Below are 27,891 nucleotides of genomic sequence, written 5' to 3'. Positions count from 1 at the left end.
CAAGGCATATACAAGAAGCAACCAATAAATGCACAAATAAGGGAACAACTAATTGACCCCCCCCCCCTCCTCTTCCTTCCTTTCCCTTCTCCTTTCCCCTCCCTCCCCCTTTCTCTCTTTAAAGTCAATTTTAAAGTTATTACAGCCTGGATGATATTCAGAGAATTATGCTGAATGAAAAAAACTAACCATACTGTATAGTCCCACTTACGTAACATTTTTAAAATGGCAGCATTTCGGAAATGGAGGACACCTTAGTTGTTGCCACGGGTGGAAGGATGGGGCTGCTGAGGCAGGTGGCACTGGTAGGGATCCCTGAGGTGTTGGACTTGTTCAATATTTTGACTGTAATCTACTCAGGCGAGAAAATTGTATAGAACTTTATATTCACACCTGCACAGATGAGCACATAGTCTGGCTGTGTTATTCTGTTATAATTTCACAAAATGGTACCATAGGTAGAAACTGGTCAAAGTATACAAAGGATCTTTCTCCGTATTCTTTTTCTTTTTTAATATATTTTATTGATTTTTTACAGAGAGGAAGAGAGATGGATAGAGAGTTAGAAACATTGATGGGGGCCGAGGGTGTTGGTCGGCTAGCCCCACTCTCTGGTTGAACTCCTGATTGAGGGGACAATTTGCATATTAGCCTTTTATTATATAGGATAATAAGAAGCCTGACCAGTGTGGCACAGTGGTTGAGCATTGACCTATGAACCAGGAGATCATGGTTTGATTCCCGGTCGAGGCAAATGCTCGGATTGTGGGCTTGATCCCCAGTGTGGGGCATGGGCACATGCCCAGGTTGTGTGCTCGATCCCCAGTGTGGGTGTGCAGGAAGCAGCTGATTTATGATTCTTTCTCACCATTGATGCTTCTGTCTCTCCCTTTCCCTCAGAAATTAATAAAAATCTTTTAAAAATAATAATAATATGAAAAAATAGCAAATAAAGTTTCAAAACATATCATAGAGAACTGAAATGCATAAACGTCACAGTACATATTTATATACTGTATATGAGGCCCCTAGAACCATAAGAAATGCAAAAAGAATTCACTGTTAATTACTCATTCTCGAATTATCCTCCTTAAAAATCAAATTTCCCCCCCCCCCGTGGGCATGTGCCCCACGTTGGGAACCACTGGTATAGTGGAATCCTAATTGGCAATAAAAAGAGATGAAATACTGATGATACATGCTACAGCATGGGTGAACCTTGTAAATATTATGCTAAGCGAAAGAAGCCCATCATAAAAGACCACATATTGTGAGATTCCATTAATTTGAAATGTCCAGAATAGGCGAAGCCATAAAGACAGAAAGTAGATTAGTAGTCACCAGAGGCTGGGCTTCTTGGCTATCCAAAAGACCTAGCCCTTTTCTTTTTGGTTTGTTATTATAGAACAATTCGTAATAGTAAGTTTCATGATCCACACAAACGTTGCAGCCATCACATCAGTTCAATCCGAGCAGCAGGCGGGGCAGCAGACGGTCTTACCACCCTCCCCGTGTGCACAGCACTGGGCAGCGGGCCTGACTCCGGGCTGTCTCCAGCCCAGCTGCAGCTCCAGCAGGCGGCGCTGCAGCAGCAGCAGCAGCAGCAGTTCCAGGCTCAGCAGAACGCCATGCAGCAGCAGCTCCAGGCTCAGCAGAACGCCATGCAGCAGCAGTTCCAGGCGGTGGTGCAGCAGCAGCAGCAGCAGCTCCAGCAGCAGCAGCAGCAACAGCAGCACCTGCTTAAATTGCACCATCAAAACCAGCAACAGGTACCAGGCGCTCTCGCTCCCGTACTTGGCCTCCCTCCGGTGGTATTGGAGCTCTGGCCACGCACCAGCCATCGTGATGGGTGTAGGGACCCAGGGCCAGCAGTGGATCCTCCCGACACCGGTGCCTCAGCGCCCTTCTTCATGGGCTTCCCACAGAACCTAGAACACGGAGGAAACATAGGCCCTGACTTGCTAGGAGGTAATCTGATCTCACAAGACTGGCCTCTCTGCCAGACTTGGGTATCTAGCTGCAGACCTACTATGTGCTGGGGGCTGACTCAGTGGAGGCTCTGGGTGCAAGCGATTCATGTAAGAGTTAACTGGATCAAGAAGTGAGGCGAACTCTTCAAGATGCATGAAGGCTTGAGCCATCACGTGGGCTTGTTTGGTGCACTAATCAACCTACATCTAGTGTCCTACAGGGTCATGGCAATGTCACATTAGAAGCCCTGATCCTAAGAAAACAGTCCCCCACCCCCCATGGTGAACAGTCGGCACCAGACGTGTTGAGCATCTATTGTTAGGTCTGCTCCTGGCTGAGGGAGGGAATCCCTGAGGGGATCTCCACTTTTCTGCCTCCTCCAGGCCTTGGCTCGCTGACTCCTCTTCCCAGCGGCCACCCTCTCAGAACCAACAGTCAATCTTCAGTCCCTCCTTTCATCTTCATCCTGAAAATCAGACCTGGCCATCTTCGCGAGGCTTGTACTATTGACCAGTGTAGGGACCTCGGAGGTTTGAGTCACCTGAGCGTTTACCCCAGCCTCCATAGGGCTGCACCCATATGTTCCTCTCACTAAACTCTCCCAATATTTCCCCTGAATCTTGCATTCTCTCGGGTCTGATGGCCAGCGTCTGATGGCCAGGGCACAAGCGCACTCTTGGTGTTTCCTCAGTGAGAAGTGCTCCCTCTGCCCCGTGTGAGGACAGCCCAGGCAGGCTTCCTGGGGCAAGGCTGGCACAGGGCCCAGAGGCCGATGGGGTGACTGAGTGCTACTTGTTCTGCCCCTAGATACAGCAGCAGCAGCAGCTGCAGAGGATGGCACAGTTGCAGCTACAGCAACAGCAGCAGCAGCAGGCTTTGCAGGCCCAGCCGCCAATGCAGCAGCCACCAATGCAGCAGCCACAGCCTCCCCCCGCCCAGGCCCTGCCCCAGCAGCTGCAGCAGATGCATCACCCACAGCACCACCAGCCACAGCCCCAGCCTCAGCAGCCACCAGTGGCTCAGAACCAGCCGTCACAGCTCCCGCCACAGTCACAGACCCAGCCTATGGTGTCGCAGGCTCCGGCCCTCCCTGGACAGATGCTCTACCCCCAGCCTCCGCTGAAGCTTGTGAGTACCCATGACACGTGGTAGGCTGTGGCTCTTCTCTGGTGTCACAGGAAGCTCATGGCCATTAGCAGTGTCTGGAGCTCTCTGGCTATAGACGGCATGTCCTCTCTTCAAGCAGTGGGACTCGGGTGGCCTGTCCCATGTTGGCCTTCACGTCTGGCTCAGGTGGGGGGGGGGGTGCATTCCAAGAGCTGCTGCACCTGCACTGGGGTCCCCGCTGCAGGGGTAGCCGCTGGTCTTCCAAGCAGCATGGCTGATTTTGGTGGCAGCCGTGGCCATTTCAAAATTGTGGATGATTTTAGGATTGTTGATGACTAAAATGTGACCGCATGTGTATTCTCACTGTGGGAAGGACATGTCACCTCCATTAAGCATCCATGGTGGTTGCTACTTGCTCAGAGTTTCTGTTCAAAGACCCCTGTCATGACCATATTTGTGAGGAGGGTATGAATATAAAACGTTACTTTCAGTCTTGTTACACATCTCTGTACAAAGCAAATCCAGTCAGTGACGTTGACTCAGAGACAGAATATTGCCACCAAGTTAAGAGTAGCTACATCAAGGGGCCGTTTTTATGTGTGGGGTTTACTGCTCGTTTCCTTGCTTTTCATGGCCTTTTCTATGTGTGACTCATTGACTGGAGGAAGGATAAGCCATGCCTGAACTGAGTGGCAAGTGAATAGGAGGCTCACAGGCGCAGGCTGGAAGGCTGGGGATAGTTGGGAGGAGCAGGTATCAGTAGATCTGTCACCTAGGAGCCGTCCTTCTGCTGGCTGGCTTCTTTCGAGGCATCAGGGCTCCGAGTGGGACTCTTACAGACTGGCAGTGCGCCGGGCCCGAGGTTGAGAAGGCTGGGCTGTGTGGTTGGAGCCATTGCTTTGTTTGCAGTGATGGATGGTGATGGCATCTCAGTGGGAAAGCTGTACTTCTCACCAGAGTTAGAGAAAGTGGGACTCCGCTGTGCAACTCGAAGACAGGCTGGTGTGGGACATTGCTCATGAGCTAAAGGATAGAGAACGGCTGTTACGGTGACATAAGAACCAGTGAAGACGTAATGATCCCATCCTCCTCCTCATGAAAAGCTGCGAACTTCAAAGCTCCCCCAGAAGTAGCAGGTGTTCTGCCCTCCGTGGCTCCAAATCGAATTCTCCCTTCCTCCACCAGGTCCGAGCTCCGATGGTGGTGCAGCAGCCCCCGCAGCCACCGGTGCAGCAGCAGACCGCGCCGCCAGCTCAGGCCCCCCAGATAGTGGGTTCTGGAGTCCAGGTGAGGGCCGTCAGAGCCAAGGGCCTCCGTAGCTAGCAGGTGCATGTCCCCTTGCGAATGGAGCTGGATTTCCAGCGTTCTGTGGCGAGGGTCCTGGTTCGATCAGGGCCAGCTCAGTAGAGCATGGGTCTTCTCTTTCCTGGCACTTTGTGACATGATGGCTTTCCTGGAGCCGGCCCCTGGGGCCACGAGGTAGCAGCTCTGCTTGATTATATCTGGTCCCCAGCTGCATAGTGCACGTGCCATTCCCACCTCCCCCCCCCCCGATGGCCTTCATCTCACCTTTCTCCTTAGACCTCTCAGTGGCGAGGAGAGTGTTGTAGGCTCATGCTTGCCTCATCTCTGAGGCCGGGCTGGCAGGGGTGGACAGCAGCTCTCTAGAAACCGGGAAGAGCGTGGGAATGGTGGCATCTGGCTCCCGCTGACAGCGCAGGCTTGTGCCGTGGCCTCTGCCAGGCTGACTTCGGGTGGTGACTCCTGTGCTGGGAAGTGTGGCGAGGCCCACACGTCCGCCCTCTGGGTATTGGACGTTGATGGGTGGAGGAGGCCTTGCCCACCTTTTCGTAGGAGAGAGCAGGTGCTTGTTGGCTCCTGGGGGTTGGAAGTTGGCCTTGTGACTTCATGGACACCCTCTCTTCCCCTCACGCTGGTGCTGAGGTGGGGAGACATCCAGCTGGGGCCTCGGTCCTTCCTGTCTCCACCCAGTGGTAAGAGCACAGTAGTCCAGCTCAGAAGTGCTGGCTTTAGATGGGCAGGCTCACTAGTTGATGCGGTGAGACGACAGCCATTTGGTGCCACGCTGCATCCTGCCCCGCTCGTTACCCCGAGTCACAGGGCCACGTGCCAGCCTCCCGGGTCTCGGTGTTCCTTTAGTGTCAGGTGACATTCACTGTGGGAGAGGCTCGGAAACAGTCCCTCCTGGTCCCAGCTGCGTGGCTGGAGTTGTGGGGAGCTGCCTGACGGGAGGAACCTGAGGTGTTCCCATGCAGCTGAGCCAGTCTAGCAGCCTCTGGGGTCACTGCACCAAATGGCCTGGGCCCAGAGTTCCCCACGTCGCCAACGTGCCCGGGCATGATCTTGTGTGAAACATACAATGGACTTCATATCTGTGGCGGGGACGGGGCTGGAGTCCGTGTCTGCTGCCCCTGCTGCGTGTCCTGTGCTTGTCCTCAGGCGGCCCAGGGCTCCCTCTTCCTGGTGTCTCCTGCAGGGAAGGAGGTGATGCCTGGTCAGAACCACAGAAGCCACTCCCTTGTCACAAAGTGGCCCTCCCTCCTCTGTCCCAGGACCGTTCTTAACGGAAACTTCCAGTTCTCGGGTCCAGTCTAGTAGGAAAGGGTGAGGCTTGGCGTTTTTCACCGAGCCCTGGGCCGTTCTGAAGCTGAACTTCTCTCTCCATCCCATTTACCGGACTTTGGGAATGAGCTGCCATGGAAACGATGTCTTCCCACTGAGGTCTGGCCCCGTCCTGCTGGCTTATTCCTAGGCTTCTCGCTCAAGGAAGTGCACTCCCTGTCGCTTCCTGGCACCTCAGCCCCTTCCAGAAGCAGGCACAGTTTGTGCTCAGTACCCTGCATGAGCCCGTGTGCAGCGCTGCTTCCCCCAGCAGTCACTCTGCCCTTCGCTTCTGCTGGAGGTGCCCGTCCAGCCAGCTCGGGAGCGTGGCTGTGGGCTGGGCCGCGGGCTCAGTCACCTCTAGAGTAACCTTCATTTGTCACCTTCTTTCCCTCCAGGTGGCGGCACAAGGCTGCTGGCAGGCAACACTCAGAGGGCCCGGGCCTCTTCTTTTCAGGAGGGGACTGTAGCTGGGGCGGGTGGATGTCAGTGCTGGTGGGTGGGCGGGTTTCATTAAGAAGGAGCCTTCTGTCCACCTCATCCTGAGGGTCACAGACCAGCTTGGGGAGAGTAGTGGGGGGCCTCATCCCGCGCCGTGTGGCCCCCGGTGGGAGTCCCGGAGCCGGCGGCAGAGGAAGCGTTCTGGAAGCCCGGGTGTGCGAGTGCCTGTTGGTGCCGCGCCTCAGCCCAGGCGCAGGGCCTGGCAGTCCGCTGCCGGCTCACCCTGGGCTCCTGGCAGGCAGGGCTGCTCTGTGGGTCCCAGTGGCTGGCACCTGTGTTCCGTGAGCAGCCGTGTCCCCAGGTGGACCAGCCTTCCTGGAGAATCTCTGGATTCACAGCCTTCCTTTGCAGCCTGGACAAGACAAGGCTAGAGATACGAGGACCCAGACACGTTTCCATATGTGTGGTGCCTGTGGAATGTGGGTGGTTAGGGAACTATAAATAAGGGAAACGTTCCAGGCTAGAGGAAACAGCTTGATCCTTTCTTTCCAGCTCTCACAGGGTGGAGGTTAGAGGATATACATAGGATTTTGTATGTTGCTATTACATTGCAATAGAAGTAAAATGTTTTATAATTAAAATATCTCAGTCAACACTATTCTATAGGTAGTGTTCCTTTTGTGAATATATCCTGCTGTCCTTATTTATGTCCTGTTCTTGGAGCCTGAGGTTATTTTCAGTTTTTGCTGTTGCCAGGGATGCGTGTCTAATGGGTGGCTGGGCTTTGGATTGTTCCCTGATGCTTCCCCGCAGTGAGTCACTGGGTCACGCTGGTGCCCTGAATTGTATCAGCCAGTCACCTGCCAGCCAGTACTCCTATGCGGTGCCCATGCGTTTGACATCAGACATGGTGACCACATGTCGCAGCTTTACATATGTGAACTGCTGCACGCAGGGGAAAGAAGTGCTGAGACTGGGCTTGTGCTGGTAGCCCTCCACGCCTTGTCTCTCAGCTCTGTCCCCTCGGCGCAGAAAAGAGGTGCCTCGTGGTGTGACCCAGGGGCTGAGTTTGGTGTGTGGTGTACCACGGAAATTGGTGTGCCTGTTACGTGTATGCTTGGTTCTCGAATCTAATGTTACGTGTGTACATGAGCAAGTTGATGTCATTGTCACTACAGTGGGACTTATTAGGTTACCCACAGTAGCTGCACTAACTTCCGACTCTTTTATAAATGTTACCGGTGACTGCAGATAAAACCAGAATAGAACGTGTCTCCATTTCCAAGCAGTCCCTATGTTTTTATCTTTCCGTGTTCTATTTTTTGGCATATGGTAATTTAATTTTAAATTTTAAAAATCTTCTTTGAAAGTATTACATAGGTCCTCCTTTTTCCCTCTTTCACCTCTTCCAGCCTCTCCCATCCTCCCCCAGGCCCTCACCACCCCATTGTGTGTCCATGGGTTCTGCATATATGCATATGAGTTCATTCCCACTCACCCCTCCCCTGCCTTTCCTCTGAATTCAACACTCTTAATTATAACTTTCAAGTTACGAAAGAAATATCATCAAAGATACTTCCCTTTCCTGGTCAGTTTTTCTCAGAGGATAGGACATCGGCCTGGACCGAAGGATCCCAGGTTTGATTTTGGTCAAGGGCACGTACCTTGGTTGCAGGCTTGATCCCTGACCCCACTTGGGACAGGTGCGGGAGGCAACCAATGGATGAGTCCCTCACATTGATGTTTCTCTCTGTCTCTCCCTTCTCTTCCACTGTCTCTAAAAATCAATGGAAAAACTATTCTCGGGTGAAGATTAGAAAAAAAGATATTTCCCTGATGTGCCTCCCTGTATGGCCGCTCTCTGTCCTCCTTCCAGGCCCTCCTGCCCGGTGACCATGGAGGAGCCAGGCCCGCAGCCCGCAGCCCTGAGGATGGAGCTTGAATTCCTTTCTGGGTGGCTGTGTGTTGGGAGGGAAAGAAATGTAGTCACGCAGGAGAATGGGAGAATGAGTAGCTGGGTGTTTGCTGCCTGGGTCATCTGATCTCGTAAACACTACTGCTGTGTTTTCATTAGAATTTGTGGTTAAAAGAAAATGTGCTTTTCCTCCCAGGATTTCTCAATTACAAGAGAACCAGTCAGCAGCAAATTAGATTTAAGCATTCATTCCTTACTACTTTGGTTTCTTCATGGAAAAAAAATTGCAACTCTCTTGGGCCACCTGACTGACTTCCAGATCTTTCTCCCTCTGGAAAGAGCCCTTTTTAGTGGCCACTGGCCCTGACGTGCAGTGCATTGGTGGTTGGAAATGGACACTGTTTACTGTCACCCCCATCTGCCCATGGGCTGAGAGCCGAACCAGGAGACAACTGCTTTTGGCCTCCCCCTGGGTTTGCGGGGTAGGCCTTCGGGTAAGAGTCATGTTTCCCCGAGGCTCCCTGTCCTCACACCCTCCCCAGCGTCCCATTTTGTGTCTAAACTGGGCGGCGAGTGGTGGGCTCTTCAGGACACCAGAATGCCTTCCTCGTCTCCCTCCCCCAAGGCGTTCTTTGGTTGGGGTGGCTGCAGGCACGTCTTCTCCCAGCCTGTGTGAGGGCCGCCATTCCCATCGCCGTGGGAAGGTTCAGGTTGGAATCTGCTGCTGCGTGTGACCCGGGACTGTGGGCGTGGAACACAATTGTGAGGCCAGAGACCCTCCCTCCCCCCAGCCCTCCGCCCTGCTCTGAGCGCGGTCCCGGCACCGCCTCGCCCGTGCACGGAGTCGCCGTCAGTGCCGCTTCGCTTCAGCCTCTGGACTGGCTCACGCCCTCGCGGGACAGACGCTTTGTTTCCCACGGACCATCCCTCTTCCTTTCCTTTCTGAGGGCTGAGTTGGTTGCGCCTGAAAAGTTGTGAGCGCATACAGGCCTGTTCTCCATCCCCAGCCCCGAGCCCAGAGTGAGAATGACCAGGCCTCGGGAGCCTGGTTCCTGACAGTGCGGGCCAGGCCGGGGCCCACCACAGGGCCGCCCTGATGGTCTCAGAAGTATCGGTTGGTGAGGAGAGTGGTCCCAGGGCAGGCGGAGTTCTGGAATTTGGAATCCTCTTGTATGTTCAAGGACAGACCTGACCCACGTCCCTGGGGAGGCACACCTCCTCGTGAGCATGAGGCTTTACGCAAAGACCCAGCTTCCCTTGCCCGCCTCTCCCCGGTTCCAGATATGAACTGGTTCCCTGGTAGAGCCCGGAGGAGAGGGCAGTGAGTGCAGGCCCTGGGGGCGGTTTCACAGGCCGTGTCCTGTTGGGAAGGAACAGTGAGCCGGTTTCCTGTCCTCTTCCTCCGCTGTAATGGCAGCGGCTCCTGACCAGCTTTGTGGAGAGTGCTCTTCCGGAGTCTGTCCCAGGAGCTCGGTCTCCTAAAAGCGCCACCTTTGGCCGTTGAGGTCTGGCCTTGAAGGCTCTGTGGGCGCATCAGCAGATGAGAGGCTTGTGGAAGGAGTGCATCCAACAGAATAGACAGGTCTGGAGGCAGCACTCTTGGCGGCTCCTCTAGATTCCTGGTGCCTGGATGGGGCTCCGTGCTGTGGGCTTGACCGCGGAGGCCGGCCTGCCCAGCCCCTGCAGCCCCTCCTCCTGCCACGGAGCTCCTTGTCCCGGAGGCCGCACATCCCTCTCCGCCTTCCCCTGCACTGCGTTTCTCTGTTGCGATCACCTTGTCTGTTGTCCCTCTGTCCTCAAGATGATCGCCGAAGCCTTGGCCCAAGGCGGGATGCAAGTAAGAGCCCGGTTCCCGCCCACCACTGCCGTGTCTGCCGTCCAGCCAAGCTCCATCCCCTTGGGCAGAGAGCCCTCGGCACAGGTATTTACGGGGCGGCGCCCAGGGCTCCTGGGAAGCTTGGGGCCCTCTGAGCGCCGTGGTGAGACACCCTGTAATCTCTGTGGCTTCCTTCACAGTGGCTCTCAGAGTACCTAACCAAGCTTACATGAGGCCAAACCCGGCTTGTTTCTTGAGGGGATGTGAGTAAATATCTGGGCTTATTTTTATTTTAATATTTTGGATAATTCTGATGTTTTCATTTTCTAGAGAATGTGGGAGTAAAATATCTGTTAAAAATGTTAGTGTTGCCCTAGCTGGTGTGGTTCAGTGGGTAGTGTTGGCCTGTGGACTGAAGGGTCCCGGGTTTGGTTCCACTCAAAGGCCAGGCCTGGATTGTGGGCTCGATTCTCCATGAGGGGGCGTGCAGGAGGCAGCGATCATTAATTCTCTCTCCTCATTGATGTTTCTTTCTCTCCCTCTTCTTTCCTCTCTGAAATCGATAAAAAAATATATTTTTTTTTAAATGTTAGTGTTGCCCAGCCCGTGTGTCTCAGTAGTTGAGCGTCAACCTATGAACCAGGAGATCATGGTTCAGTTTCCAGTCAGGGCACATGCCCAGGTTTTAGGCTCGATCCCTAATGGGGGGCGTGTAAGAGGCAGCCAATCAATGATTCTCTCTCATCATTGATGTTTCCATTTCTCTCTCCCTCTCCCTTCCTCTCTGAAATCAATAAAAATAGATTTAAAAATGTTAGTGTTTTATTTAGCCTTGGCAGTGTGGCTCACCCCATGCACTGAGAGGTCACCAGTTCGATTCCTGGTTTTGGGCTCCCCAGTAGGGGGCATGCAGAAGGTAGCTGATTGATGTTTCTCTCTCCTTCTCCCTTCCTTTCTCTCTAAAATCAGTAAAAACATTGTTTTTAAGTTAGTGTCTCAGATAGTTATGTCGTTGTCATTTTCATGGTAAAATAAAACAGAAGCTAAGCAAGTAGTTTGGCTTCCTGGGGCTGTGCTGTCTCATGCGGTGATAGCTATTAGCCATACGTAGCTATTTACATGTAAACTAATTAAGTTGAATAAAAGTAAAAATTGAGTTCCTCAAGTTACGGTCAGTTGAAATTTAATTACATTTCAAGGGCCCAGCGGCCCCATGGGGAAGTCAGTGACGTCATACTGGACGCCACAGGCCATCAGACACGCCAGTCCTGGAAGCTAAAAGCCGTCAGACCGAGGTGCTGCAGGGTCTGCTGTGTAGGGCATCAAACTCACCACACACACACCTCTTTCTAGGTAGCTAGAAGCTTCTGTGTGCATTACATGTGTTCAGGGATACACATTTCTGGCTCTCATGTGGTAGGAGATTTGGAATTCTTCTACGGCATATTTGTTTAACAAATAGCCAAGTGCATTCCACCCCCGGCCGCCGGCACGGAGCCCACAGCAGGATGTGCTTCAGCATCTGGAGTGCCTGTCTGGTTTTGTTAACCTTTGGCAACAAATTGGGTTCAAGAAAGCGCAGATTAGAATGGCAGATCTTTTATCAGTCTTTCTTGAGCCGAGGCTCCAGCGTCTCTGCCTCCTCCCCCGGTCCCCTGGCTGCATCTTCCTGTTGTGCTGCGGACGCTTCAGGGACATGGATGGGCATAGCCAAGCAGAAGTCTGTGCCAGACACATGGAGGACACAGAGCCCCCACCGTGGGGCCCAGGGTGACATGGGCTCCCGTCTCCGCTCTCCCTGGTGGGCGTAGGCAGGTGGCTCCACAAAGGGACTCTGGGGGACCATTCCATGCAGGAGCCCAGTAACACGGGGCAGCCCCAGGGATGCCCGGTGGATGCAGGTGGTTCCAAGAAGGCTGAGGGCATGGTGCTGCCAGTCTCCCCTGAGGTTTCTTTGCAGCACGAGGCTCCCCGCCCCACCTTGCTGCCCTCCGGCCCCGCCGCCTGCCTCTGGTTTCTTGCTCTTTGCCTGCTGTGTGCCTCCACCCGGCCTTCCATCCTGCTGCTCAGTCTTTCCCCTGGTCCTGCTCCCCCCGGGCAGCAGACGGCGCTGAGGGGCTCGGGCCCCCCTGCTAGACGTGGGGCCTTGAGTAGGTCACTTCCACCTGAGCTCTCACTTCCTATGAGTGACGTGCACGTGATGGGGTGGCAGCATCCTACGGCTTTGCCAGTGGCTGTGATGGACAGGCCCATGTTTGTGGCAGAATGTGCCAGAAGAGAAGGATTCAGAGCTGGAATGCAGTTCGCCCCTCTGAGCCCGGCTCAGACCGAGGCAGCACAGGCAGCTGTCCTGGTCTCCTCTGTCCTAGAGGCCTGAGGACCAGGGCTCCCTGTCCTGTTAGCTGCCTCACTAGACCAGCTTTTTCTTGACACGGGCCTCCGGGTGGCTGCTTCCCGTCTCAGGTGTGTGGTTGGCGACTCAGGATCCAGGTCCTGAGAGCCATGGGGCTCCCAGCAGAGGCGGGAGGGGCTTCCTGAAGGCCTCCGAGGGGGAGTTTGCTGCCAGCAGGCGGTGTGCGTTTCCCCGGAGGAGCTGTCACTGCAGAGATGGGGTGTCGGAGGCCAAGGGTCTCCCTTAGCAGCCTTAGAGTCTGACTAAGGGGCCGGAGGAGCCAGAGCCGGGGCTGGACATGAGAGGGGGCTGGGGGAGAGGCAGAGCCACTGAGCTCACGCCCAGCTCATGGGGCCGTTCTTCACGGGCCTCAGACCCTCGGCCAGGTGCTGGGGGAGCTGTGTGTGTCAGAGGCTCCGCGGAACCCAAAGCAGAGGATGTGAGCACAGTTTCCCACGCTCTGAGTGCTGGAGGTGCCTCTTAAGAGCAAAAGCAGGTTGACAGTTCGTAGGAAAAACAATACAATAAATAATAATACAAAAATAAACGGTTTTGTGCACTCACAATTATAAACCTACTTTTGCCCCATTCTGTACAGTTTCAGACACTTAGGCGGGAAGTGGCCTGTGAAGTGGCCTCGTTCCCTCCAGAGCAGCACTAGCTTTAGGCAGCAGACAGAAGCCAAACGTCGTCTAGAGGGACAGCTGCTGGCAGAGGCGGGAGCACCTGGGGCAGGTGGGGCGCCTGCCAGGCCCAGGGGCTCAGGGTTTGACCTGTGGCAGGAAGAGGGGAGGCAGGATGCACTCAGGGACTGTCAGACAGTGGGTGGCAGCAGGCTGGTCAGGGAAAGGTTGGGGCTCAGGGGGCGGCCAGACCTTGGCACCATATGTGGTTCTCTGAATGGACTTTCCTTAGGCGACCTCACCTTCCTCGTCCTGGGAGCTTGTTGGCACCTGAGTAGATTCTAGAGCATATTTTCTAGTGCAGGGCCTCGGACTCAGTGCATCCAGGCCAGTGAGGGCGAGTCCTACACGGGGTGGGGGTGGGGGTGGGGATGGGGTGAAGAAGGGGGACTAAGCTGCTCCAGGCCCTGTTTGTGCCCCTGCTGATGTCAACATGAAGCACCTGGAACCACGTTGCTCCCCTCAAACTCCCTCACTCCAGCCCCTCCACTTCCGGCTCGAGTTTGTGCCCCTGACCCAGCCGTGTGGGCAGTGCTGGGATGTGGCCTCTGTGCCCCTGCAGCCCCGTCGGGTGGGGAGGAGCCAGAGAGTAGAGCAGAGGCCATTCTCTCCCGGAGCTTGTTCCCGGCAGCCTGGTGGGGTTGGGGGAGAGGGGAGGTGGCATCCTGTGTTCCTGGTGGATCTGGGCTCTTTCAAACGTCCCTTCCTGCTCCCTGACAGGAGGACGGAACGCAGCGGCCACTCCGAGTGACCCAGCCCGCACTCCGATGCCGGGGGCAGGAGCGTGGGAAAGGGCGGGCGGTCTGAGGACTGGCTGATGGCTCAGGAGGCGGGTGTGGGCTGGGCTGTGCAGAGCGGCTCTGAGGTGGTGCTAGGGGTGCGAGGAGGCTGACTAGGCTGTGGGAGAAGTCACTGCCAGCCCTCCGGAGTGCTCGGGCTGGCAGGGCCTTACGGTGATCCCGCTGTGTGGAGGGTCTGGGCCATTGTGCCCCCATCATCAGCACTGGGCCAGGCAGCTTCTTCAGGGCTTATTCCAGGAGAGGCCAGTTACCGGGGCTGGCGGGAGGCGTCTCCACAGCTGTCCTCACCGCCTGGAACTGCCATCCTGAGCTTCGCTGTGCAGAGTGGCTGCTTCACACATCCTTGTCCCAGCGTCCTAGGGCTGTGGCTCCGTCCTGTGGAGGTCACAGGGGCCCGGGCACTTCCCCGGTGAGGACAGCGTGTGTTGACTGTGTGTCTCCTCAATGAGGAGAGTAGGGTGTAGAGTGAGCCCTGCTCCGCACACAAGGCAGCAGCTTCTGGGAATGACGCTGAGCCACTCACGTGACAGTGGGACCTGCAGGTGGGACCCAGAGCCCAGGTGAGGCATGCTGGTGAGGGCTGGCCTGAGCGGGTTTGCAGAGGAGAGGCCTCCCCTGGCCTCCGCTCCACAGTCTCCCTCACGGAGGCAGGCCCCGGGGAGGCTGGGCTCGGCGCGAAGGCCGTTCTCCATGGCTCTCCCCATGGAGCGAGGGCCGCCCGGCCGGGGCTGGGTCACCGTGGGTTTGCGCCCGAGAGGTGGGGCACGTGCCATGTTGGTATGTGAGAAGCAGGGCATCAGAGAAAGACAAGGTGTGCCGTGAGGCTGTGAGAGACAGAAGGGGCTGTGCGTGCAGCCCCGTGGGGTCCCCAGTCTGAGCGGTGGGGACAGTGGGAGTGAGCGTGGCAGGCGAGCAGGCTGAGCCCCCTCCCCTTCCAGGTCAGCCAGAACAGCCTCACCATGCTGTCCTCGCCGTCGCCGGGCCAGCAGGTGCAGACCCCGCAGTCGATGCCCCCTCCCCCACAGCCGTCCCCGCAGCCCGGCCAGCCCAGCTCTCAGCCCAACTCCAACGTCAGGTAGGCCCGGCCTGGGTGCCCCTCCCTGCCTGGCTCCCGGGGAGGCCCTGCTGGTGCCCGCAGCTCACAGACGCTCCCTTTCCCTTTGCTGCAGCTCCGGCCCTGCCCCATCCCCCAGTAGCTTCCTGCCCAGCCCCTCACCACAGCCCTCCCAGAGTCCAGTGACAGCGCGCACCCCGCAGAACTTCAGTGTCCCCTCCCCGGGACCTTTAAACACCCCTGGTAAGTCGGGTTGGGGGTGGGCATAGCCCGAGACCCAGGGCCAGTCGTGGCGCCCGCATTAGCCCTGGGAGCTGAGATGCTGAGGGCAGCCCTCACCCTCATGAGGCCTCACTTGTAAGGGGGGGCACACCCGAGCCCCTTGGGCCCCGAGCACCCCACCTTGAGGGTTTGCAGAGTCGGGCTCACGGGCTTCTGTCCCGCAGTGAACCCCAGCTCCGTCATGAGCCCGGCGGGCTCCAGCCAGGCCGAGGAGCAGCAGTACCTGGACAAGCTGAAGCAGCTGTCCAAGTACATCGAGCCGCTCCGCCGCATGATCAACAAGATCGACAAGAACGAAGGTGAGGGCGGCCTGCACGGGGGTGTGTGTGTGTGTGTGTGTGTGTGTGGGAGCGGCCGGCTCCCAGGCCGTGTCTTAGTGTCCCCTCTTCTGCTCCAGACAGGAAGAAGGACCTGAGTAAGATGAAGAGCCTCCTGGACATCCTGACTGACCCCTCCAAGAGGTGAGCGTGTCCTCAGGCCCCCGGGGGGGCCATGGGGGTCCCAGGCTGCTGCTTGGCCAGGCCAGGGCCACGCAGAGTTCAGAGACGTAGTTGTGTCTGGAGGCTCGAAGCCGCTGCCCCACCTTCGCCAGCTGTGGGCCAGCCCAGCTCACAGCCCCACTCCAGCGCCAGCTTCTGGGGCCTCATAAGACAGAGCCTTAAGAGGCGCCGGGAGGCGTGGAGTGCCAGGTCCTCACCACAGCGCCACCAAACTGCGTGCGGACTGGCCTTCAGGTTACTTCCCTCAGCTCAGACTGTGTCTCCCTCCTGGTTTGCTTCTCGGGGCAGAGAGCTGGACACTGCAGGGCTGGCCTGTTAGAGTGGGAAGGCCCACGGCCTTCTTGGTTTGACCTCATTTGGGCCCTGGCCTGCCTGGGCCTTGTTCTGCTGATCAGGACCGAGCAGCTGCTGGGGTGGGACCACCAGGCCTTACGCGCTGGGTTCCTGTGGACGGTTCCAGCAGCAAGGCTCCCGGTCTGACGTCAGGGGAGGTCAGGTGTGTGGCTGGGACTAGCACACGAGAGCTGCCGGTTCCCCCCTCTAGCACAGAGGGCCACCACGTACCCCCTCCCCACAGGTGCCCCCTGAAAACTCTGCAGAAGTGCGAGATTGCCCTGGAGAAACTCAAGAATGACATGGCGGTGGTGAGTGGGGGCTGTGTCTGGTGAGGTTCTGAGGGCAGCAGGGATGTCAGGGCGCCCGACAGCGACTCGGAACCACAGGCTGAGAGCGGCCCTCACTGTCCGGGGTGGGCAGAGGGGGCTCGCAGCTCAGCCTGGGCACCCGCTGGGGGTTTTCTTCCAGGCAGGTCTGCTGTGGGTGGCGGGGAGTGGGAGAAATTGCCCTCCAGCTGTGGCCTGTGGGTGCTTCCTCCAACCCCAAGCTGTGGGTTTTCCTTTAAGCTGCCTCCACTTGCCAAGCAATAGGCCAGGCCCTGGTGGGAGGGGACTCGGGAGAATGTGTCCAGGATTGGCCATCTCTGTCTGCAGGGGGTGGAGGGGATGGGGGGCCTCGGGAGTCTGGCTGTAAGTAAGGATGAGGGCCCTGGACTCAGGAGAGCCTTCCCAAGAGGAGGCTGCTGACCCCACCCTTCCTGTACCAGCCCACGCCCCCGCCACCCCCGGTGCCACCAACCAAGCAGCAGTACCTGTGCCAGCCGCTCCTGGACGCCGTCCTGGCCAACATCCGCTCGCCCGTCTTCAACCATTCCCTGTACCGCACATTCGTGCCAGCCATGACGGCCATCCATGGCCCGCCCATCACGTATGTACAGCCCGGGGCCTAGCCTTGAGGTGGGCGCAGGGGGGGACCTCGGGCCACAGCCTCGCCGGTGTGGTCACCACAATCGCCTCCCCCAGGGCCCCGGTGGTGTGCACCCGGAAGCGGAAGCTTGAAGAGGACGAGCGGCAGAGCATCCCCAACGTGCTCCAGGGGGAGGTGGCCAGATTAGACCCCAAGTTCCTGGTGAACTTGGACCCCTCTCACTGCAGTAACAACGGCACCGTCCACCTGATATGCAAGCTGGGTGAGCACCGGGAGGGCGGGCTCCACCGTTTCTCCGGGCCACGGGGTGCTACACCTCAGGACTGGCCCAACCCACCTGAGCACTGTGCTCAGCCTCCTGCAGACACCCAGGCCCCCAGCACAGCCCAGGCCCCCAGGAGCCTGCCTGCGTGGTCTTCCCTGGTCCTTACACGCCTGGCCCAGGACATCTTCTGAGGGCTGGACCGTGTGCCGGGGAAGTCCAGCCCCCTGTCCAGGGCCAGCTCTGCTCCTGAGGCCCCGGAGCCCGTGTCCTCCAGCTTTGCAGTCCCCAGAAGCAGGCTGGGCGCAGGGCGAGCGGGAATAGGCACGGCCTCTTGTGTTGCAGATGACAAGGACCTCCCGAGCGTGCCGTCGCTGGAGCTCAGTGTGCCCGCCGACTACCCCGCCCAGAGCCCGCTGTGGATCGACCGGCAGTGGCAGTACGGTGGGTGAGCCGAGAGGACCCGGTGAGGGGTCTCTGCCTGGGACTCAGGGCAGGCAGGGTCAGCTCTGAGCAGCCAGGGTTTCCTCCGTGTGCCGCCCGAGCGGAGGTCCCGCCTTCTCCTCCTCGGCTCCCTTGTGAAGAGCAGGTTGCGCAGCAGCCACTGGCGAAAGAAGGGTCTCTACCCCCATTGTGTCCCTTTGTCCTGCAGCTTCAGGGCGTCGTGTCCAATAGTGAGGAGTGAGCAGCCCTTGTGGGCCTCTGCAGGGCTGGCCCGGGGGACAGACAGGAGCTTGGGTGACGGGCTCTCGGACAGAGGCCCCGTGAGGGCTCAGGCCTGGCACACATGGGACCAGGCCCAGGGCCCTGAGGCTGTCCCTGAGGGAAAGCCCTGGGCTCCAGATCCATTCAGGTTGCAGTTCTCCAGTGACTCTGGCCTGGGAGAGCCTGGCAGCCCCCAGTGGTGCGTGGGCCATGGCATCCCAGGTGGCCGTGGCTGAGCGGCGCCCCAGACGCCAGCCCTGTGCCTTTAGGGCGGGTCCCACCCAGGAGTTGCACAGGGAGTGCCGCTTGTCCTGGAGGAGGGCACAGCGCTCAGACCCCCTGCTCTGTTGCAGACGCCAACCCCTTCCTGCAGTCGGTGCACCGATGCATGACCTCCAGGCTGCTGCAGCTCCCCGACAAGCACTCAGTGACAGCCCTGCTCAACACCTGGGCGGAGAGCATCCACCAGGCCTGCCTCTCGGCCGCCTAGCAGCCGCCACCGCTGCGTCTCGGGCCGCCAGTCCACCAGGGACCACGGGTCAGCTGGCAGCCTCGTTGGGGCCACAGAGGATACACACCTGGTGTCGGACCTTTCTAGGTGTTGGCTCCCCTAGAGAGCCTGGGCTTAGGTTAGCTTTCCTGCTTTTATCTTCTGCCTTGGGGACCCACCGAGCGGTTCCCCACACTTGAACCGGACTGGGCGGGGCTCTGGAGTCCTCTGAGGCAGGAGCGGCAGACGCCCCGGGCCTGCGCTCCCCAGGCCGCTGTCCCTTTGGCACCTGCAGGGCCCTGTCCTCCGACTCCCGGGGAGGAGTCAGGGCCTTTACCGCCCCTTGTGTGTGTGCCAGAAAACACTCTCCCCATTTCTGTAGGAAATCCTTAAGACACACCGAATCCTCTGCTCACAGTGCTGGGTTCACACGGGGCCTGCCGCTGGGAGGCCCCCCACCCAGGGGCACCAGTGTGTCTCAGGAGGAAGTCTGGCCTGTGGATGGTTGCAAGTCGCCACTACCAGCTGGACCTCACACCTCACGGCATGCTTCCTTCAAGCCCTGGGCCCGCTAAGCTCGGGGGGTCCTGGGGAGCAGAGGATTCTGGGGGAACCGTGTCCCTGGCACCATGTGCACTAGCTGGGCTCTCTTTGGGGCCCGGGTGCCATCCTCTGGACCTGGTATCCTCAGAGCCACTCCAGAGAGGGAGCATCAGCCAGCCTCTGGTGTCAGAGGTTCCCTCTTTTGTATGTGCACTACTCTATCTTCTGTGGTTCTTATAATAAATTTATTATTCCTGTGTTCGTCATGAATGTGTCGCCGTGCCCCACCCCTGTGAGTCCAGAGCCTGCTGTTCCGTGGGGGGTGTTGTCAGGGCTGAGCCAGGTCCCCCACCTTGGAGATGGCCCTCGTCTGACTGTCGATGCCTCATCCTGGTTCACCTCCAAGTGTCTGGAAGCTGGAAGAGGCAGAGATTAGCCTGAGGAACCCAGGAGACATACGAGGAAGCTGCTGTTCTGGCGACTGAGGGGTTGATGCGAGGCCCTCACAGGGTGGGGACATCACGGGTTAGGGCCCAGCACCCTGCAGAGGACATTCTCCTGGGGCCTTGACCGTGGCCTCCAGAGGGGGCCGCTGGGCTCAGCAGTGTGGCTCGTGGCTGGTGAAGTATGGACACGGATGTTGCTGAGGTAGGTGGACATTGTCTTGCCCTGAGGATGTCTGGTCAAGAGAAGACCGAGTGCTGTGCCCGGAAGGCAGCCCAGGCAGGAAGGGCCCCGAGTCCCGTAAGGGGGCGCACATGAGCTTGTTTCCAGGGCGCTGGCCGCAGCGCCCTCTCCCCACCCCATTTCAGGGCGCAGAGCTGGGGCCTCCCGGGGCAGCAGCGCCTGGCAGCCAGCGAGGGACTAGACTCAGGCCTGGGAGAAACAAGCTTTATTCTTCAACAGGTGAAGTAATACTTTAACGCTATTTTGTGTAAATGCAGGATAGCAAAATGCTGAGCAAGAAAATAAACATTTTCAGTTCTCAGACCAAGGACTTTATGTGCCGTGAGTTTGGTTCACGTGGAGTTTTTTGGGAATGCTGCCTAGAGAGGGTGTGTCCCCAGCTGTGACCTGGGCCTGGCCGGGACCACCGTGCGCACTGCTGGGGCGGCGCTCAGAGCACCGAGCGGTGCAGCCGCCGGTTCTGCACCACCTGCAGCCTCTTCTGCCGCTCGGAGAAGTTATTCTTCAGGGTCTGCTTCAGGGTGGGCAGGATGGCGCGCTCCGACACAGGAATGGGGCTCAGGATCAGGCTGGCAGGGGCAGAGGGCAGGGCGGGCAGCGGAGCCAGGGCTTCCTTTCTGCTGTGCCCCACCCTTTCCTCCTCGCAGGTGCCCCACCCGTTCTGCGCCCCCCGGACTCACCATTTCCTAGACACACCCTTGCTGGAGACCTTGGGGAGCTGCGTAGCCTCCAGGTCACTGGGGAGGGAGGAGGGAGCAGTGAGCCCTGCACAACCAAGCCCCTGCTGTGTGGGGGCAAGAGCCACACCGGGCACTCACTTAGAACTCGGGTCAGCCTCGGGGCCAGACTGGGATGGCCTCTGGGTCCTTTCCAGGAGAGACTTGAGGTGCTGCAGCTGGAAGACAGGGAGGAGGCGTGGCGGCCAGGGCTGCAGAGCCGCCAGGGCTGCGCCCCAGCCCCCTCCCCCCTCCCCCCAGGCCTCACCTCCTGGGCCTGCAGGAGGTTGGCGTTCCACAGCTGGCGGATGACCACCTCACACTGCTGGAGTGAGCTGGGTTTGCGCAAGTGGGGGGGCAGGTTCATCAGACGGGGCGCCCCCGTCACCTGCTTGCTCTTGTGCTGGCTGCCTGCCCCCGAGATGGCCTCTGGATTCAAAGTCTCCACTTCTTCTCTGAAACGGTCAGTGCAGCAGCCCAGAGGTGGCCTGCCAGAACTGGTCTGGCCACCCACCAGCTCTTGGGGCAGGGGCCTGGCTGCCTTCTGCTGACCAGGGTGCAGTGTGGCGAGGGGTCTCTGGGGCCAGGGATCTGGGGGGTGCGTATGCGTGCGTGGTTCAAGCTGTCCTGGCCCCACACTTGGTAGGACTGGTCAGGAGGGGATCTAAGGACTGGGCAGAGAGAAGCAGGAGCCTGTCCTGCCGGCTGTACTCCCTGGGGGACAGTGGGGTCCCTTTTCTGGTGCCAAGTACAGACTCCCTGCTGCTACCCAGGGAAGTTCCAAAACCTGGTGTCCTGCTGACTGTGCCTTCCAATGGCCAAGTGAGTTTCCCAGGTGGAGCCTGCCAGCCTGACTCTCTGCCTGGTGAAAGGCAAGCTTGTTTGGAGGCTAAATTCTTTTGAGAAAATGGTTAGGGCTGCTGCTGGCCACTCTTGTGGGTTCAGGTCAGCACAGGGGCCCTGTAGGACCCCCAGCTTAGTTCATGCTGGAGGCCAGCCCATCGGGAAGGCAAAGCAATGGGCTGGTTCCAGGCTGTGGACCTCCTGAACGCCTTACTTGGAGGGCCTCTGTGCCCCGGCGGCTTTGTCCAGCTTGCTGCCATGAAGCAGGGGAGCAGCTGGAGTCTTCTCTTCCAGGTCCGCCTTCTGGGGACCGTCAGGTTTCGAGTCTTGCTTCTTGGAGTTGTGCTGAAGCCTGGCCTTGTTTTGAGAGGCCCCTACAGGTCAGACCCAGACAGGGCCAATTACTGCGGGCATCGAGCATTTGTGCCCAAGGCCTCCTCGGCTGTGTGTGTGCCCAAGGAGCCCCCGCCCCCTGCCTCAGTTTCCTCCTGGTAAAGGGTAGATGGTAGCAGAGCCTCCTGCTGGAAAACAGGAAGGAGGGTCTGAGGAGGAAGCCTGTGGGCGGAGCCTCCTGAGTGCTCTGACACCTGGGACAGGGCCCGTCTCCTCCCGGCTTCCAAAACTGCCGGGGCTGGGGCGGCCCTGCCGCTGTCCCCTGACTAAAGCAGAACCCCATTTGGGACAAAACGAAACTGGATGAGAGGGCCCGGTCCAGCCGCACAGATTTACTTTCCCAGAACAAGACCACGGCCTGCCTGGTTCCTACTGAGAGCCAGGCCGCTCCCGACAAGCAGGCCCGGCCTCCAGGGAGGCGGCGTGGGGAGGAGGCCCTCCGTGCTGCAGAGGACGCGTCGGACCTGCATCCTGCCGGCTCTGTGAGACGCTACGAGCGGGCAGCCGGCTCCCCACATCCCTGGGAGACCCCACAGCGAGGCTGTCAGTGAGTCTGCCCACACCCGCTCCCGGGGGGCTGCTGTGGGACCTGTGCGCCTCACTGACATCTGTCTCTGCAGCCTCCCTCCCCCTGGCTGACCCACAGCCCGTCCCACCCCCCTCAGCCCCCTTCTGGTGGCTTCAGCTCACCACACCCTCCTTGGCTCCCTTTAGCTGCCCCTTAACCCTCCATCCGTGGGGCCTGGCAAAGGCACCATCTCCCACCCCCAGGGCTGCCTCACAGTGGGCACTTGCCCTCCCCCAGGCGCACGGAGGTGCTGGCAGGCTCACCTGCCGTCACTGAGCTTGGAATGGGCTTGGTGGGCTGAAGGCTGGAGTTGGTGATGCTGCCTGTGGACAAACACGCAGGTTATGTTCCACTCTCCCCAGCAGCTTCTGCACAGCAAGAGGCCGGCCCTCCTGCGCCCGCCTCCGGCCTCGCAGGCCCTGGGCCCAGGCATCATGCAGAGCCCTCCCCGATGCTCTGGAGAGGCAGCCCCAGATCTAGCCGGTGCCTGAGGGAGCCAAGGCCACAAAGAAGGGGGCTTGGGGCCTTAGAAGTAGGCAGGTCCTGAAGGCATACAACCTCCCCTGCTGTCCCTTCAGGGACCGCCCCCCCCCCAACACCACACTGCAGGCCTGGGGCCCCTAAATGGGCGTCACTGAGTGTCTGGGACAGCTCACTGGAGCTGCACTGCCCCACTAAAGTCGGGCCCCCACATCCCATTCTCTGTGTGTCCCAGGAAGAAAGCCTTGGCACCCCCTCTCCCCCACTGGAGCACTCAAGGCTGGCACCACTCACCACTCAGTGTCAGGCCTGGCCCCAAATGTCAGGGGGGAGAACAAGCCCAAAGCCACAGGACTGGGCTCGGCTCCCGGCATTTCAGAGGGACACAGGAGCAGGCCGGAGCAGCAGCCAATGAAAGAGCTCACCGAGGCAGTGAGGCTGGGGAAGGCAGGGGCGGGCCCGGGCACCCCCACTGGCAGCTCTGCCCACTGACCCTACTGTTCAGACCTCAGGCCTTGGGCTCCCTGAGAGTGGCACCTTCTGTGCTTGTCACCCAGACCATGGCTGGGTGCGGTGGTGTCTGTCTGTCCAGATCCTCCAGGACCCCTCACCACTGGGACAGGGCGTGGGCCCCAGCAGCTGGGTGGGCACGGGCAGTCTGGAGAGGCTGCTCTTGGCAGTGGTGACTTCCCCTCAGGCACCGGGGGCCTCAGCCTTACCTCTCCTATGTGACTTCTGGTTCATTATTAGCTTGTAATGGAGATCTGGAAGCAAGCACATGTTCTCGTCATTTCCACAGCCGCAGCCATTGGAGAGACGCTTGGTTTGCCCTGCCCACCTCTCTCTGCCGAGTCCCCAGGGGCCTCAGGGACCCTGCCCCGGTTCTAAGCCTTAGGGTGGGAATGCCTCTGGCTGCTCCCTGAGCCAAAGCCCAAATCCCACCCTTCATCCATGACGTCTACAGGCACCCTCTGCCCGGGAGGGGGGTGGGGGGGCTTGGTTCCCAGGGTAGAGGGATGAGTCTAGGAGGCCCTGGCCATGGATGAGCAGATGTAGTCAGTGCTGCAACCAAGTGCCCAAGACACCGCTGATATCAGGGAGGGATGGGGGTGAGACTCAGGAAGACATGGAGAGCTAAGGTGTGAGGAAGGCCAGAGAGAGGGGCAGGGTCTCATGGTGGAGGCCTCGAGTTCTGCTTCAGGCCTAGCCCAGGGGGCCGAGGAGCCTCGAGGGGTGTAAAACTAGGAAGTGGGCCTGCCCTGAGGAGACACAAGGGCACAGGGTCCCAGATGTCTGGGGAGAGGCGGGATGGAGTCAGAGCCCAGGGATCCTTCTGGGCCAACATGTCTGCCCTTGAGCTGGGTGTGCTTAGTGTGTGCAAGTTCACTGAGCTACTCTTGAGGGTATGTTTTACTTCTCTAAAGAGTTTTTAAAATGGGGTGGGCCTGGCCCTGCCTACAGAAAAGAGGGCTGACCCGGTGACTGTGGGAAATGGTGCAGCCAGACCCGCCCGCCAGGTGGGCAGTTGACCAGGAGGCCGCCTTCCGGGAAGGCCCATAGCTGGAGGGGAGGACTGGGGGGCTGGTCTGGAGTAGGGAACCTGAGCTCTTACTTGGTAGGACCCGGGGTGGGCTTGCTGCCCTGAGGCCTCCCTAAACCTTTCGTGTTCCAGACTCCACGTACCGCTTTGGCGCTGAGGACAGGTACCAGGGAGGCAGGTCTCCCTGTCTCTCCGGTCCCACCGCGGGGTGGGGATGGGGATGGGGATAGGGGTGAGGGGGGCGCGGTGACCGGCCGCCCCCTGGACTCACCCTTGTTCTCCCGCTTCAGGTGTTCAATCTCCTCGTGGAGTTTGACCAGCGTCTCCGAGTGCTGCTGCTGCAGGAACTGCAGGCTCTTCTCCAGGTCCACCACCCGCTTCTGCGCCTCGCTGAGCCCGAGCTGCGCCACCTGCTGCCCCAGGAGGTGGATGACCCCGGACGAGCGGTGGCGCTGGCGCTGGGCGCCCCGGGAGCCCGGGATCTCCGAGCTGGGGGGCGGCTGCCCGACCGCCACCCCTGTGGAGCTCATGTCGCCGCCGCCGCCGCCGCCGCTCCTCCCCTCGGTGGCCGGGCAGCCCCGGCCTAGTGCCGCGTCGCCATGGAAACGGGCGCGCCCTACGAGGGGGCGGGGCGTCAGTGGGCGGGGCGAGGAGCGCGGTGGGCGGGGCCTGGGTTCTCATTCTGCCGGGGGCGTGGAACGCAGCTTAAAAGGAACCCGCCCGCGGCCGGCTCGGCGCAGTGGGCAGAGCCTCAGCCTGCGGGCTGCAGGGCCCCGGGTTCCAACGTGCCTCAGGTGCAGGCTACATCCCCAGCCGCCATGGTTCTGGTCGGGGTGCCTACGGGAGATGTTTCTCTCTCCGTTTCTCCCCCTCCCCTTCCATTCTTATCCTGGGGTGAGGATTAACAAAAGAAAGGAGCTGAGGAAGGAGGCCCCCAGAAACAGTTACCCAGAAGATCTTAATAGAATGCTGGTCAGCAGTTTTCCAGGTGTATCCTTTCATGGTTGTGGTCTGCACTTGATTGGCTGGCGTCAGGGCAGGGGTGGGGTGGGTCATTATTCAATGCAGCTGGTACTGAGGTGAGCCTGGGATCCTGAGGTCAGCCTGGGATGGTTTTGTTGCTTCTCTGGAACTGAAACACAGCGGCGGAACAGTCTGAGTCACAGTAAGAAGCCGGGTCCTGGGTCGGGGAGTCATGTTGAAGGCCGCGGGAATGGCAGCAGGTGTTTGACCGGTGGAGTCAGACCTGGTTCAACAACCTCGGTACTTGGGTTCTGGCTAGGAAAGAATTCAGAGCCAAGAACCCAACTGTAAGAGTCAATTGGGTGAGTTACAGAAGTAGAAAAAGTAATTCCTTGAAGAAATGGGTTTAGGCAACAAGTTACAGAGGTAAAGCAAGGGCCCTTGGAGCTGGGGAGTGAGGAAGCTGATGGTGAAGTGCCTGGGGGTGGGGGTGGGGGCGGAAGAGAGGGAATGGAAAGGGGAAGGTGCCCTCCTTGACTTTACCATTCTTAGTTCTTTATGGCTTCTAGGCCCTTAGCAATGGGTGATCCTACCTATTGTATCCCCAGTACAGCTGAGGGTGCACATAGTAGGTGGCTATTTCACAGTTGATGGATGTGTGGGCAAAATAGAGCACTTCATTTTTGCTTTAAAAAATACATTTTTATTGCCGAAACCAGTTTGGCTCAGTGGATAGAGCGTTGGTCTGCGGACTGAAAGGTCCCAGGTTCGATTCCAGTCAAGGGCATGTACATTTGTTGCGGGCACATTCCTGGTGGGGGGTGTGCAGGAGGCAGCTGTTCGATGATTCTCATCTATGTTTCTAGCTCTCTATCCCTCTCCCTTCCTCTCTGTGAAAAATCAATAATATATATATATATATATATATATATATATATATATATATATATATATATAATTGATTTTAGAGAGGAAGAAAGAGAGAATAAACATCAATGATGAGAGAATAATTGATTGGTTGCCTCCTGCGTGCCCCACACTAGGGATCAAGTCTGCAACCCAGGCACGTGCCCTGACTGGGAATTGAACCATGACCTCTTGGTTCATAGGTTGACACTCAACCACTGAGCCATGCCAGCTGGGCTCATTTGTTCTTTTGAGCGTGCTGGAGAGCGTTTTCAGGTGAAGAAAAGAGAGCGAGAGAGAAATGTGGACAGGAGGGTTGTCATGGAGATGGTCAAGGGGAGGATACCCCGTCTTGTGGGCAGGGATGGACTTCCATCATGGGGAGCAGAAGAGGGGTGTAGTGGGGAAATGGTGCCATTGACACCTGACCCCAGGCCATCATCTTCTGGTCGGCAAACTGCGGTTTGCGAGCCAAATGCGGCTCTTTAGTCCCTTGAGTGTGGCTCTTCCACAAAATACCACGTGTGGGAGCGCACATACATTGCGATTGAAACTTTGTGGCCCACGCCCAGAAGTCAGTTTTTGGCCCTCAAAAAGAAATTTCAATTGTTGTACTGTTGCTATTTGGCCCTGTTGACTAATGAGTTTGCCGACCACTGTCCTGGGATGTTCGGATCTCTTCTCTTGACTTAATGAGTCTGGTAATAAAAACTAGTAATCTGCCGAAACCGGTTTGGCTCAGTGGATAGAGCATCAACCTGCGGACTGAAGGGTCCCAGGTTCGATTCTGGTCAAGGGCATGTACATTGGTTGCAGGCACATCCCCAGTAGGGGGTGTGCAGGAGGCAGCTGGTCAATGTTTCTCTCTCATCGATGTTTCTAGCTCTCTATCCCTCTCCTTTCCTCTCTGTAAGAAATCAATAAAATATATTTTAAAAGAAACAAAAAAACCCCCACAGTAATCTGTCAATGCTCAAGCCAGCCTGACGAGATGCTCATGTGGGCTAAGTGCACAGTTCAGTTCCCAGCTGCATGTGACCCTCAGCTTCCAGAAGGCACAGAAAGTACACCTGTTCCAGAATCACCAGGTGTTTGTGTTTTGTCTTGTTTTTGGTATATATATATATATATATATATATTTCTGTTATAGGAGACTGACATTGCAGAATAGAAAGCAAAGTTCTCACAGCTTAGACCAGGTGTGGGGAACATCTGGTCCATGGGCTGAATGAGGCTCTTGAAATCATGTGACCTGGCCCTGTTAAGGCATTAGGGGTGAATTACTTAAATGTTTGACCAAATATAGCAGGCTAATTTATTATGATCGTTTACGTCTTTATTGTTGAGAGTATTACAGTTGTCCCCCTTTCTTCCTCCCCTTTGCCCCCCTCCACCCGGTTCCCACCCCAGGCCTTCACCACCCTATTGTCTGTGTCTATAGGTAAGATCTTTGGTTAATCTCTTCCCACACCCTCCTCCCTCCTTCCCTCTGAGATTCCTCAGTCTGTTCCATGCTTCTATGCCTCTGGCTCTATTTTATTCACCAGTTTATTTTGTTCATTAGATTTCTTGTTCATTTATTTTGATATTTTGATTTTTTAGATTTTTTGATTATTGATAGATATATATTTATTGCCATTTTATTTATATATTATTTTAAATTTTATTTTTATTGATTTCAGAGAGGAAAGGAGAAGAGGGAATATAGAAACATCAATGATGAGAATCATTGATCGGCTGCCTCCTGCATGCCTCCCACTGGGGATGGTGCCAGCAACCCTGGCACGTGCCCTTGACCGGAATCGAACCCAGGACCCTTCAGTCTGACGTTCTATCCACTGAGCCAAACTGGCTAGGGGTGTTACCATTTTATTGTTCATGTTTTTTCCCTCCTCCCCTTCTTCCTCCTCCTTTCTATCCTCCTTGTTCTCTTCCTCCTCCCTTCAACA

The 27,891-nt window shown here is 57.7% G+C and overlaps 2 protein-coding genes across 12 annotated transcripts in view; one reads left to right on the top strand and one right to left on the bottom strand.

The window, feature by feature from the left end:
* MED15 (mediator complex subunit 15) overlaps positions 1-19,112 on the top strand; it is a 54,380-nt gene extending 35,268 nt beyond the window's left edge. For 2 of the 7 annotated variants that reach the window (XM_084867893.1, XM_084867895.1), the window contains exons 6-18: positions 1,558-1,769; positions 2,779-3,099; positions 4,264-4,365; positions 9,858-9,977; positions 14,686-14,822; positions 14,917-15,044; positions 15,248-15,382; positions 15,481-15,544; positions 16,161-16,227; positions 16,686-16,846; positions 16,942-17,108; positions 17,454-17,552; positions 18,167-19,112. In XM_084867893.1, the coding sequence (XP_084724019.1) occupies positions 1,558-1,769; positions 2,779-3,099; positions 4,264-4,365; positions 9,858-9,977; positions 14,686-14,822; positions 14,917-15,044; positions 15,248-15,382; positions 15,481-15,544; positions 16,161-16,227; positions 16,686-16,846; positions 16,942-17,108; positions 17,454-17,552; positions 18,167-18,303 (1,850 nt within the window). In that variant the 3' untranslated portion in view covers positions 18,304-19,112. Of the gene's footprint in view, positions 1-1,557; positions 1,770-2,778; positions 3,100-4,263; positions 4,366-9,857; positions 9,978-14,685; positions 14,823-14,916; positions 15,045-15,247; positions 15,383-15,480; positions 15,545-16,160; positions 16,228-16,685; positions 16,847-16,941; positions 17,109-17,453; positions 17,557-18,166 lie in introns of all 7 variants that reach the window. The other 5 variants (XM_084867894.1, XM_084867899.1, XM_084867896.1 and 2 more) reach the window with 5 other exon arrangements.
* CCDC74B (coiled-coil domain containing 74B) lies at positions 19,074-25,874 on the bottom strand. Of its 5 annotated transcripts, none has more exons than XM_084867947.1 (8): positions 24,345-24,682; positions 23,253-23,297; positions 22,317-22,376; positions 21,307-21,466; positions 20,518-20,704; positions 20,352-20,428; positions 20,214-20,270; positions 19,074-19,262 (listed from the first exon to the last, which is right to left on the bottom strand). In XM_084867947.1, the coding sequence occupies exons 1-8, from the start codon at positions 24,601-24,603 to the stop codon at positions 19,232-19,234; spliced, it is 876 nt and encodes a 291-aa protein (XP_084724073.1). In that variant the 5' UTR covers positions 24,604-24,682; the 3' UTR covers positions 19,074-19,231. The 5 variants fall into 5 exon arrangements, with proteins under 5 accessions (XP_084724073.1, XP_084724072.1, XP_084724070.1 ...); XM_084867946.1 differs by having other exon boundaries at positions 19,225-20,102; positions 24,345-24,678; XM_084867944.1 differs by lacking the exon at positions 19,074-19,262 and having other exon boundaries at positions 19,962-20,270; positions 20,352-20,704; positions 24,345-25,874.
* Between the last annotated feature and the right edge of the window lie 2,017 nt (positions 25,875-27,891).

The sequence above is a fragment of the Pipistrellus hanaki genome, assembly GCF_964339955.1.
Source record: "Pipistrellus hanaki genome assembly, chromosome: 19".
Taxonomy (NCBI): Eukaryota; Metazoa; Chordata; class Mammalia; order Chiroptera; family Vespertilionidae; genus Pipistrellus; species Pipistrellus hanaki.
Note: the sequence above shows the minus strand (reverse complement) of the source record. Positions and strands in the feature narration are given on the sequence as shown.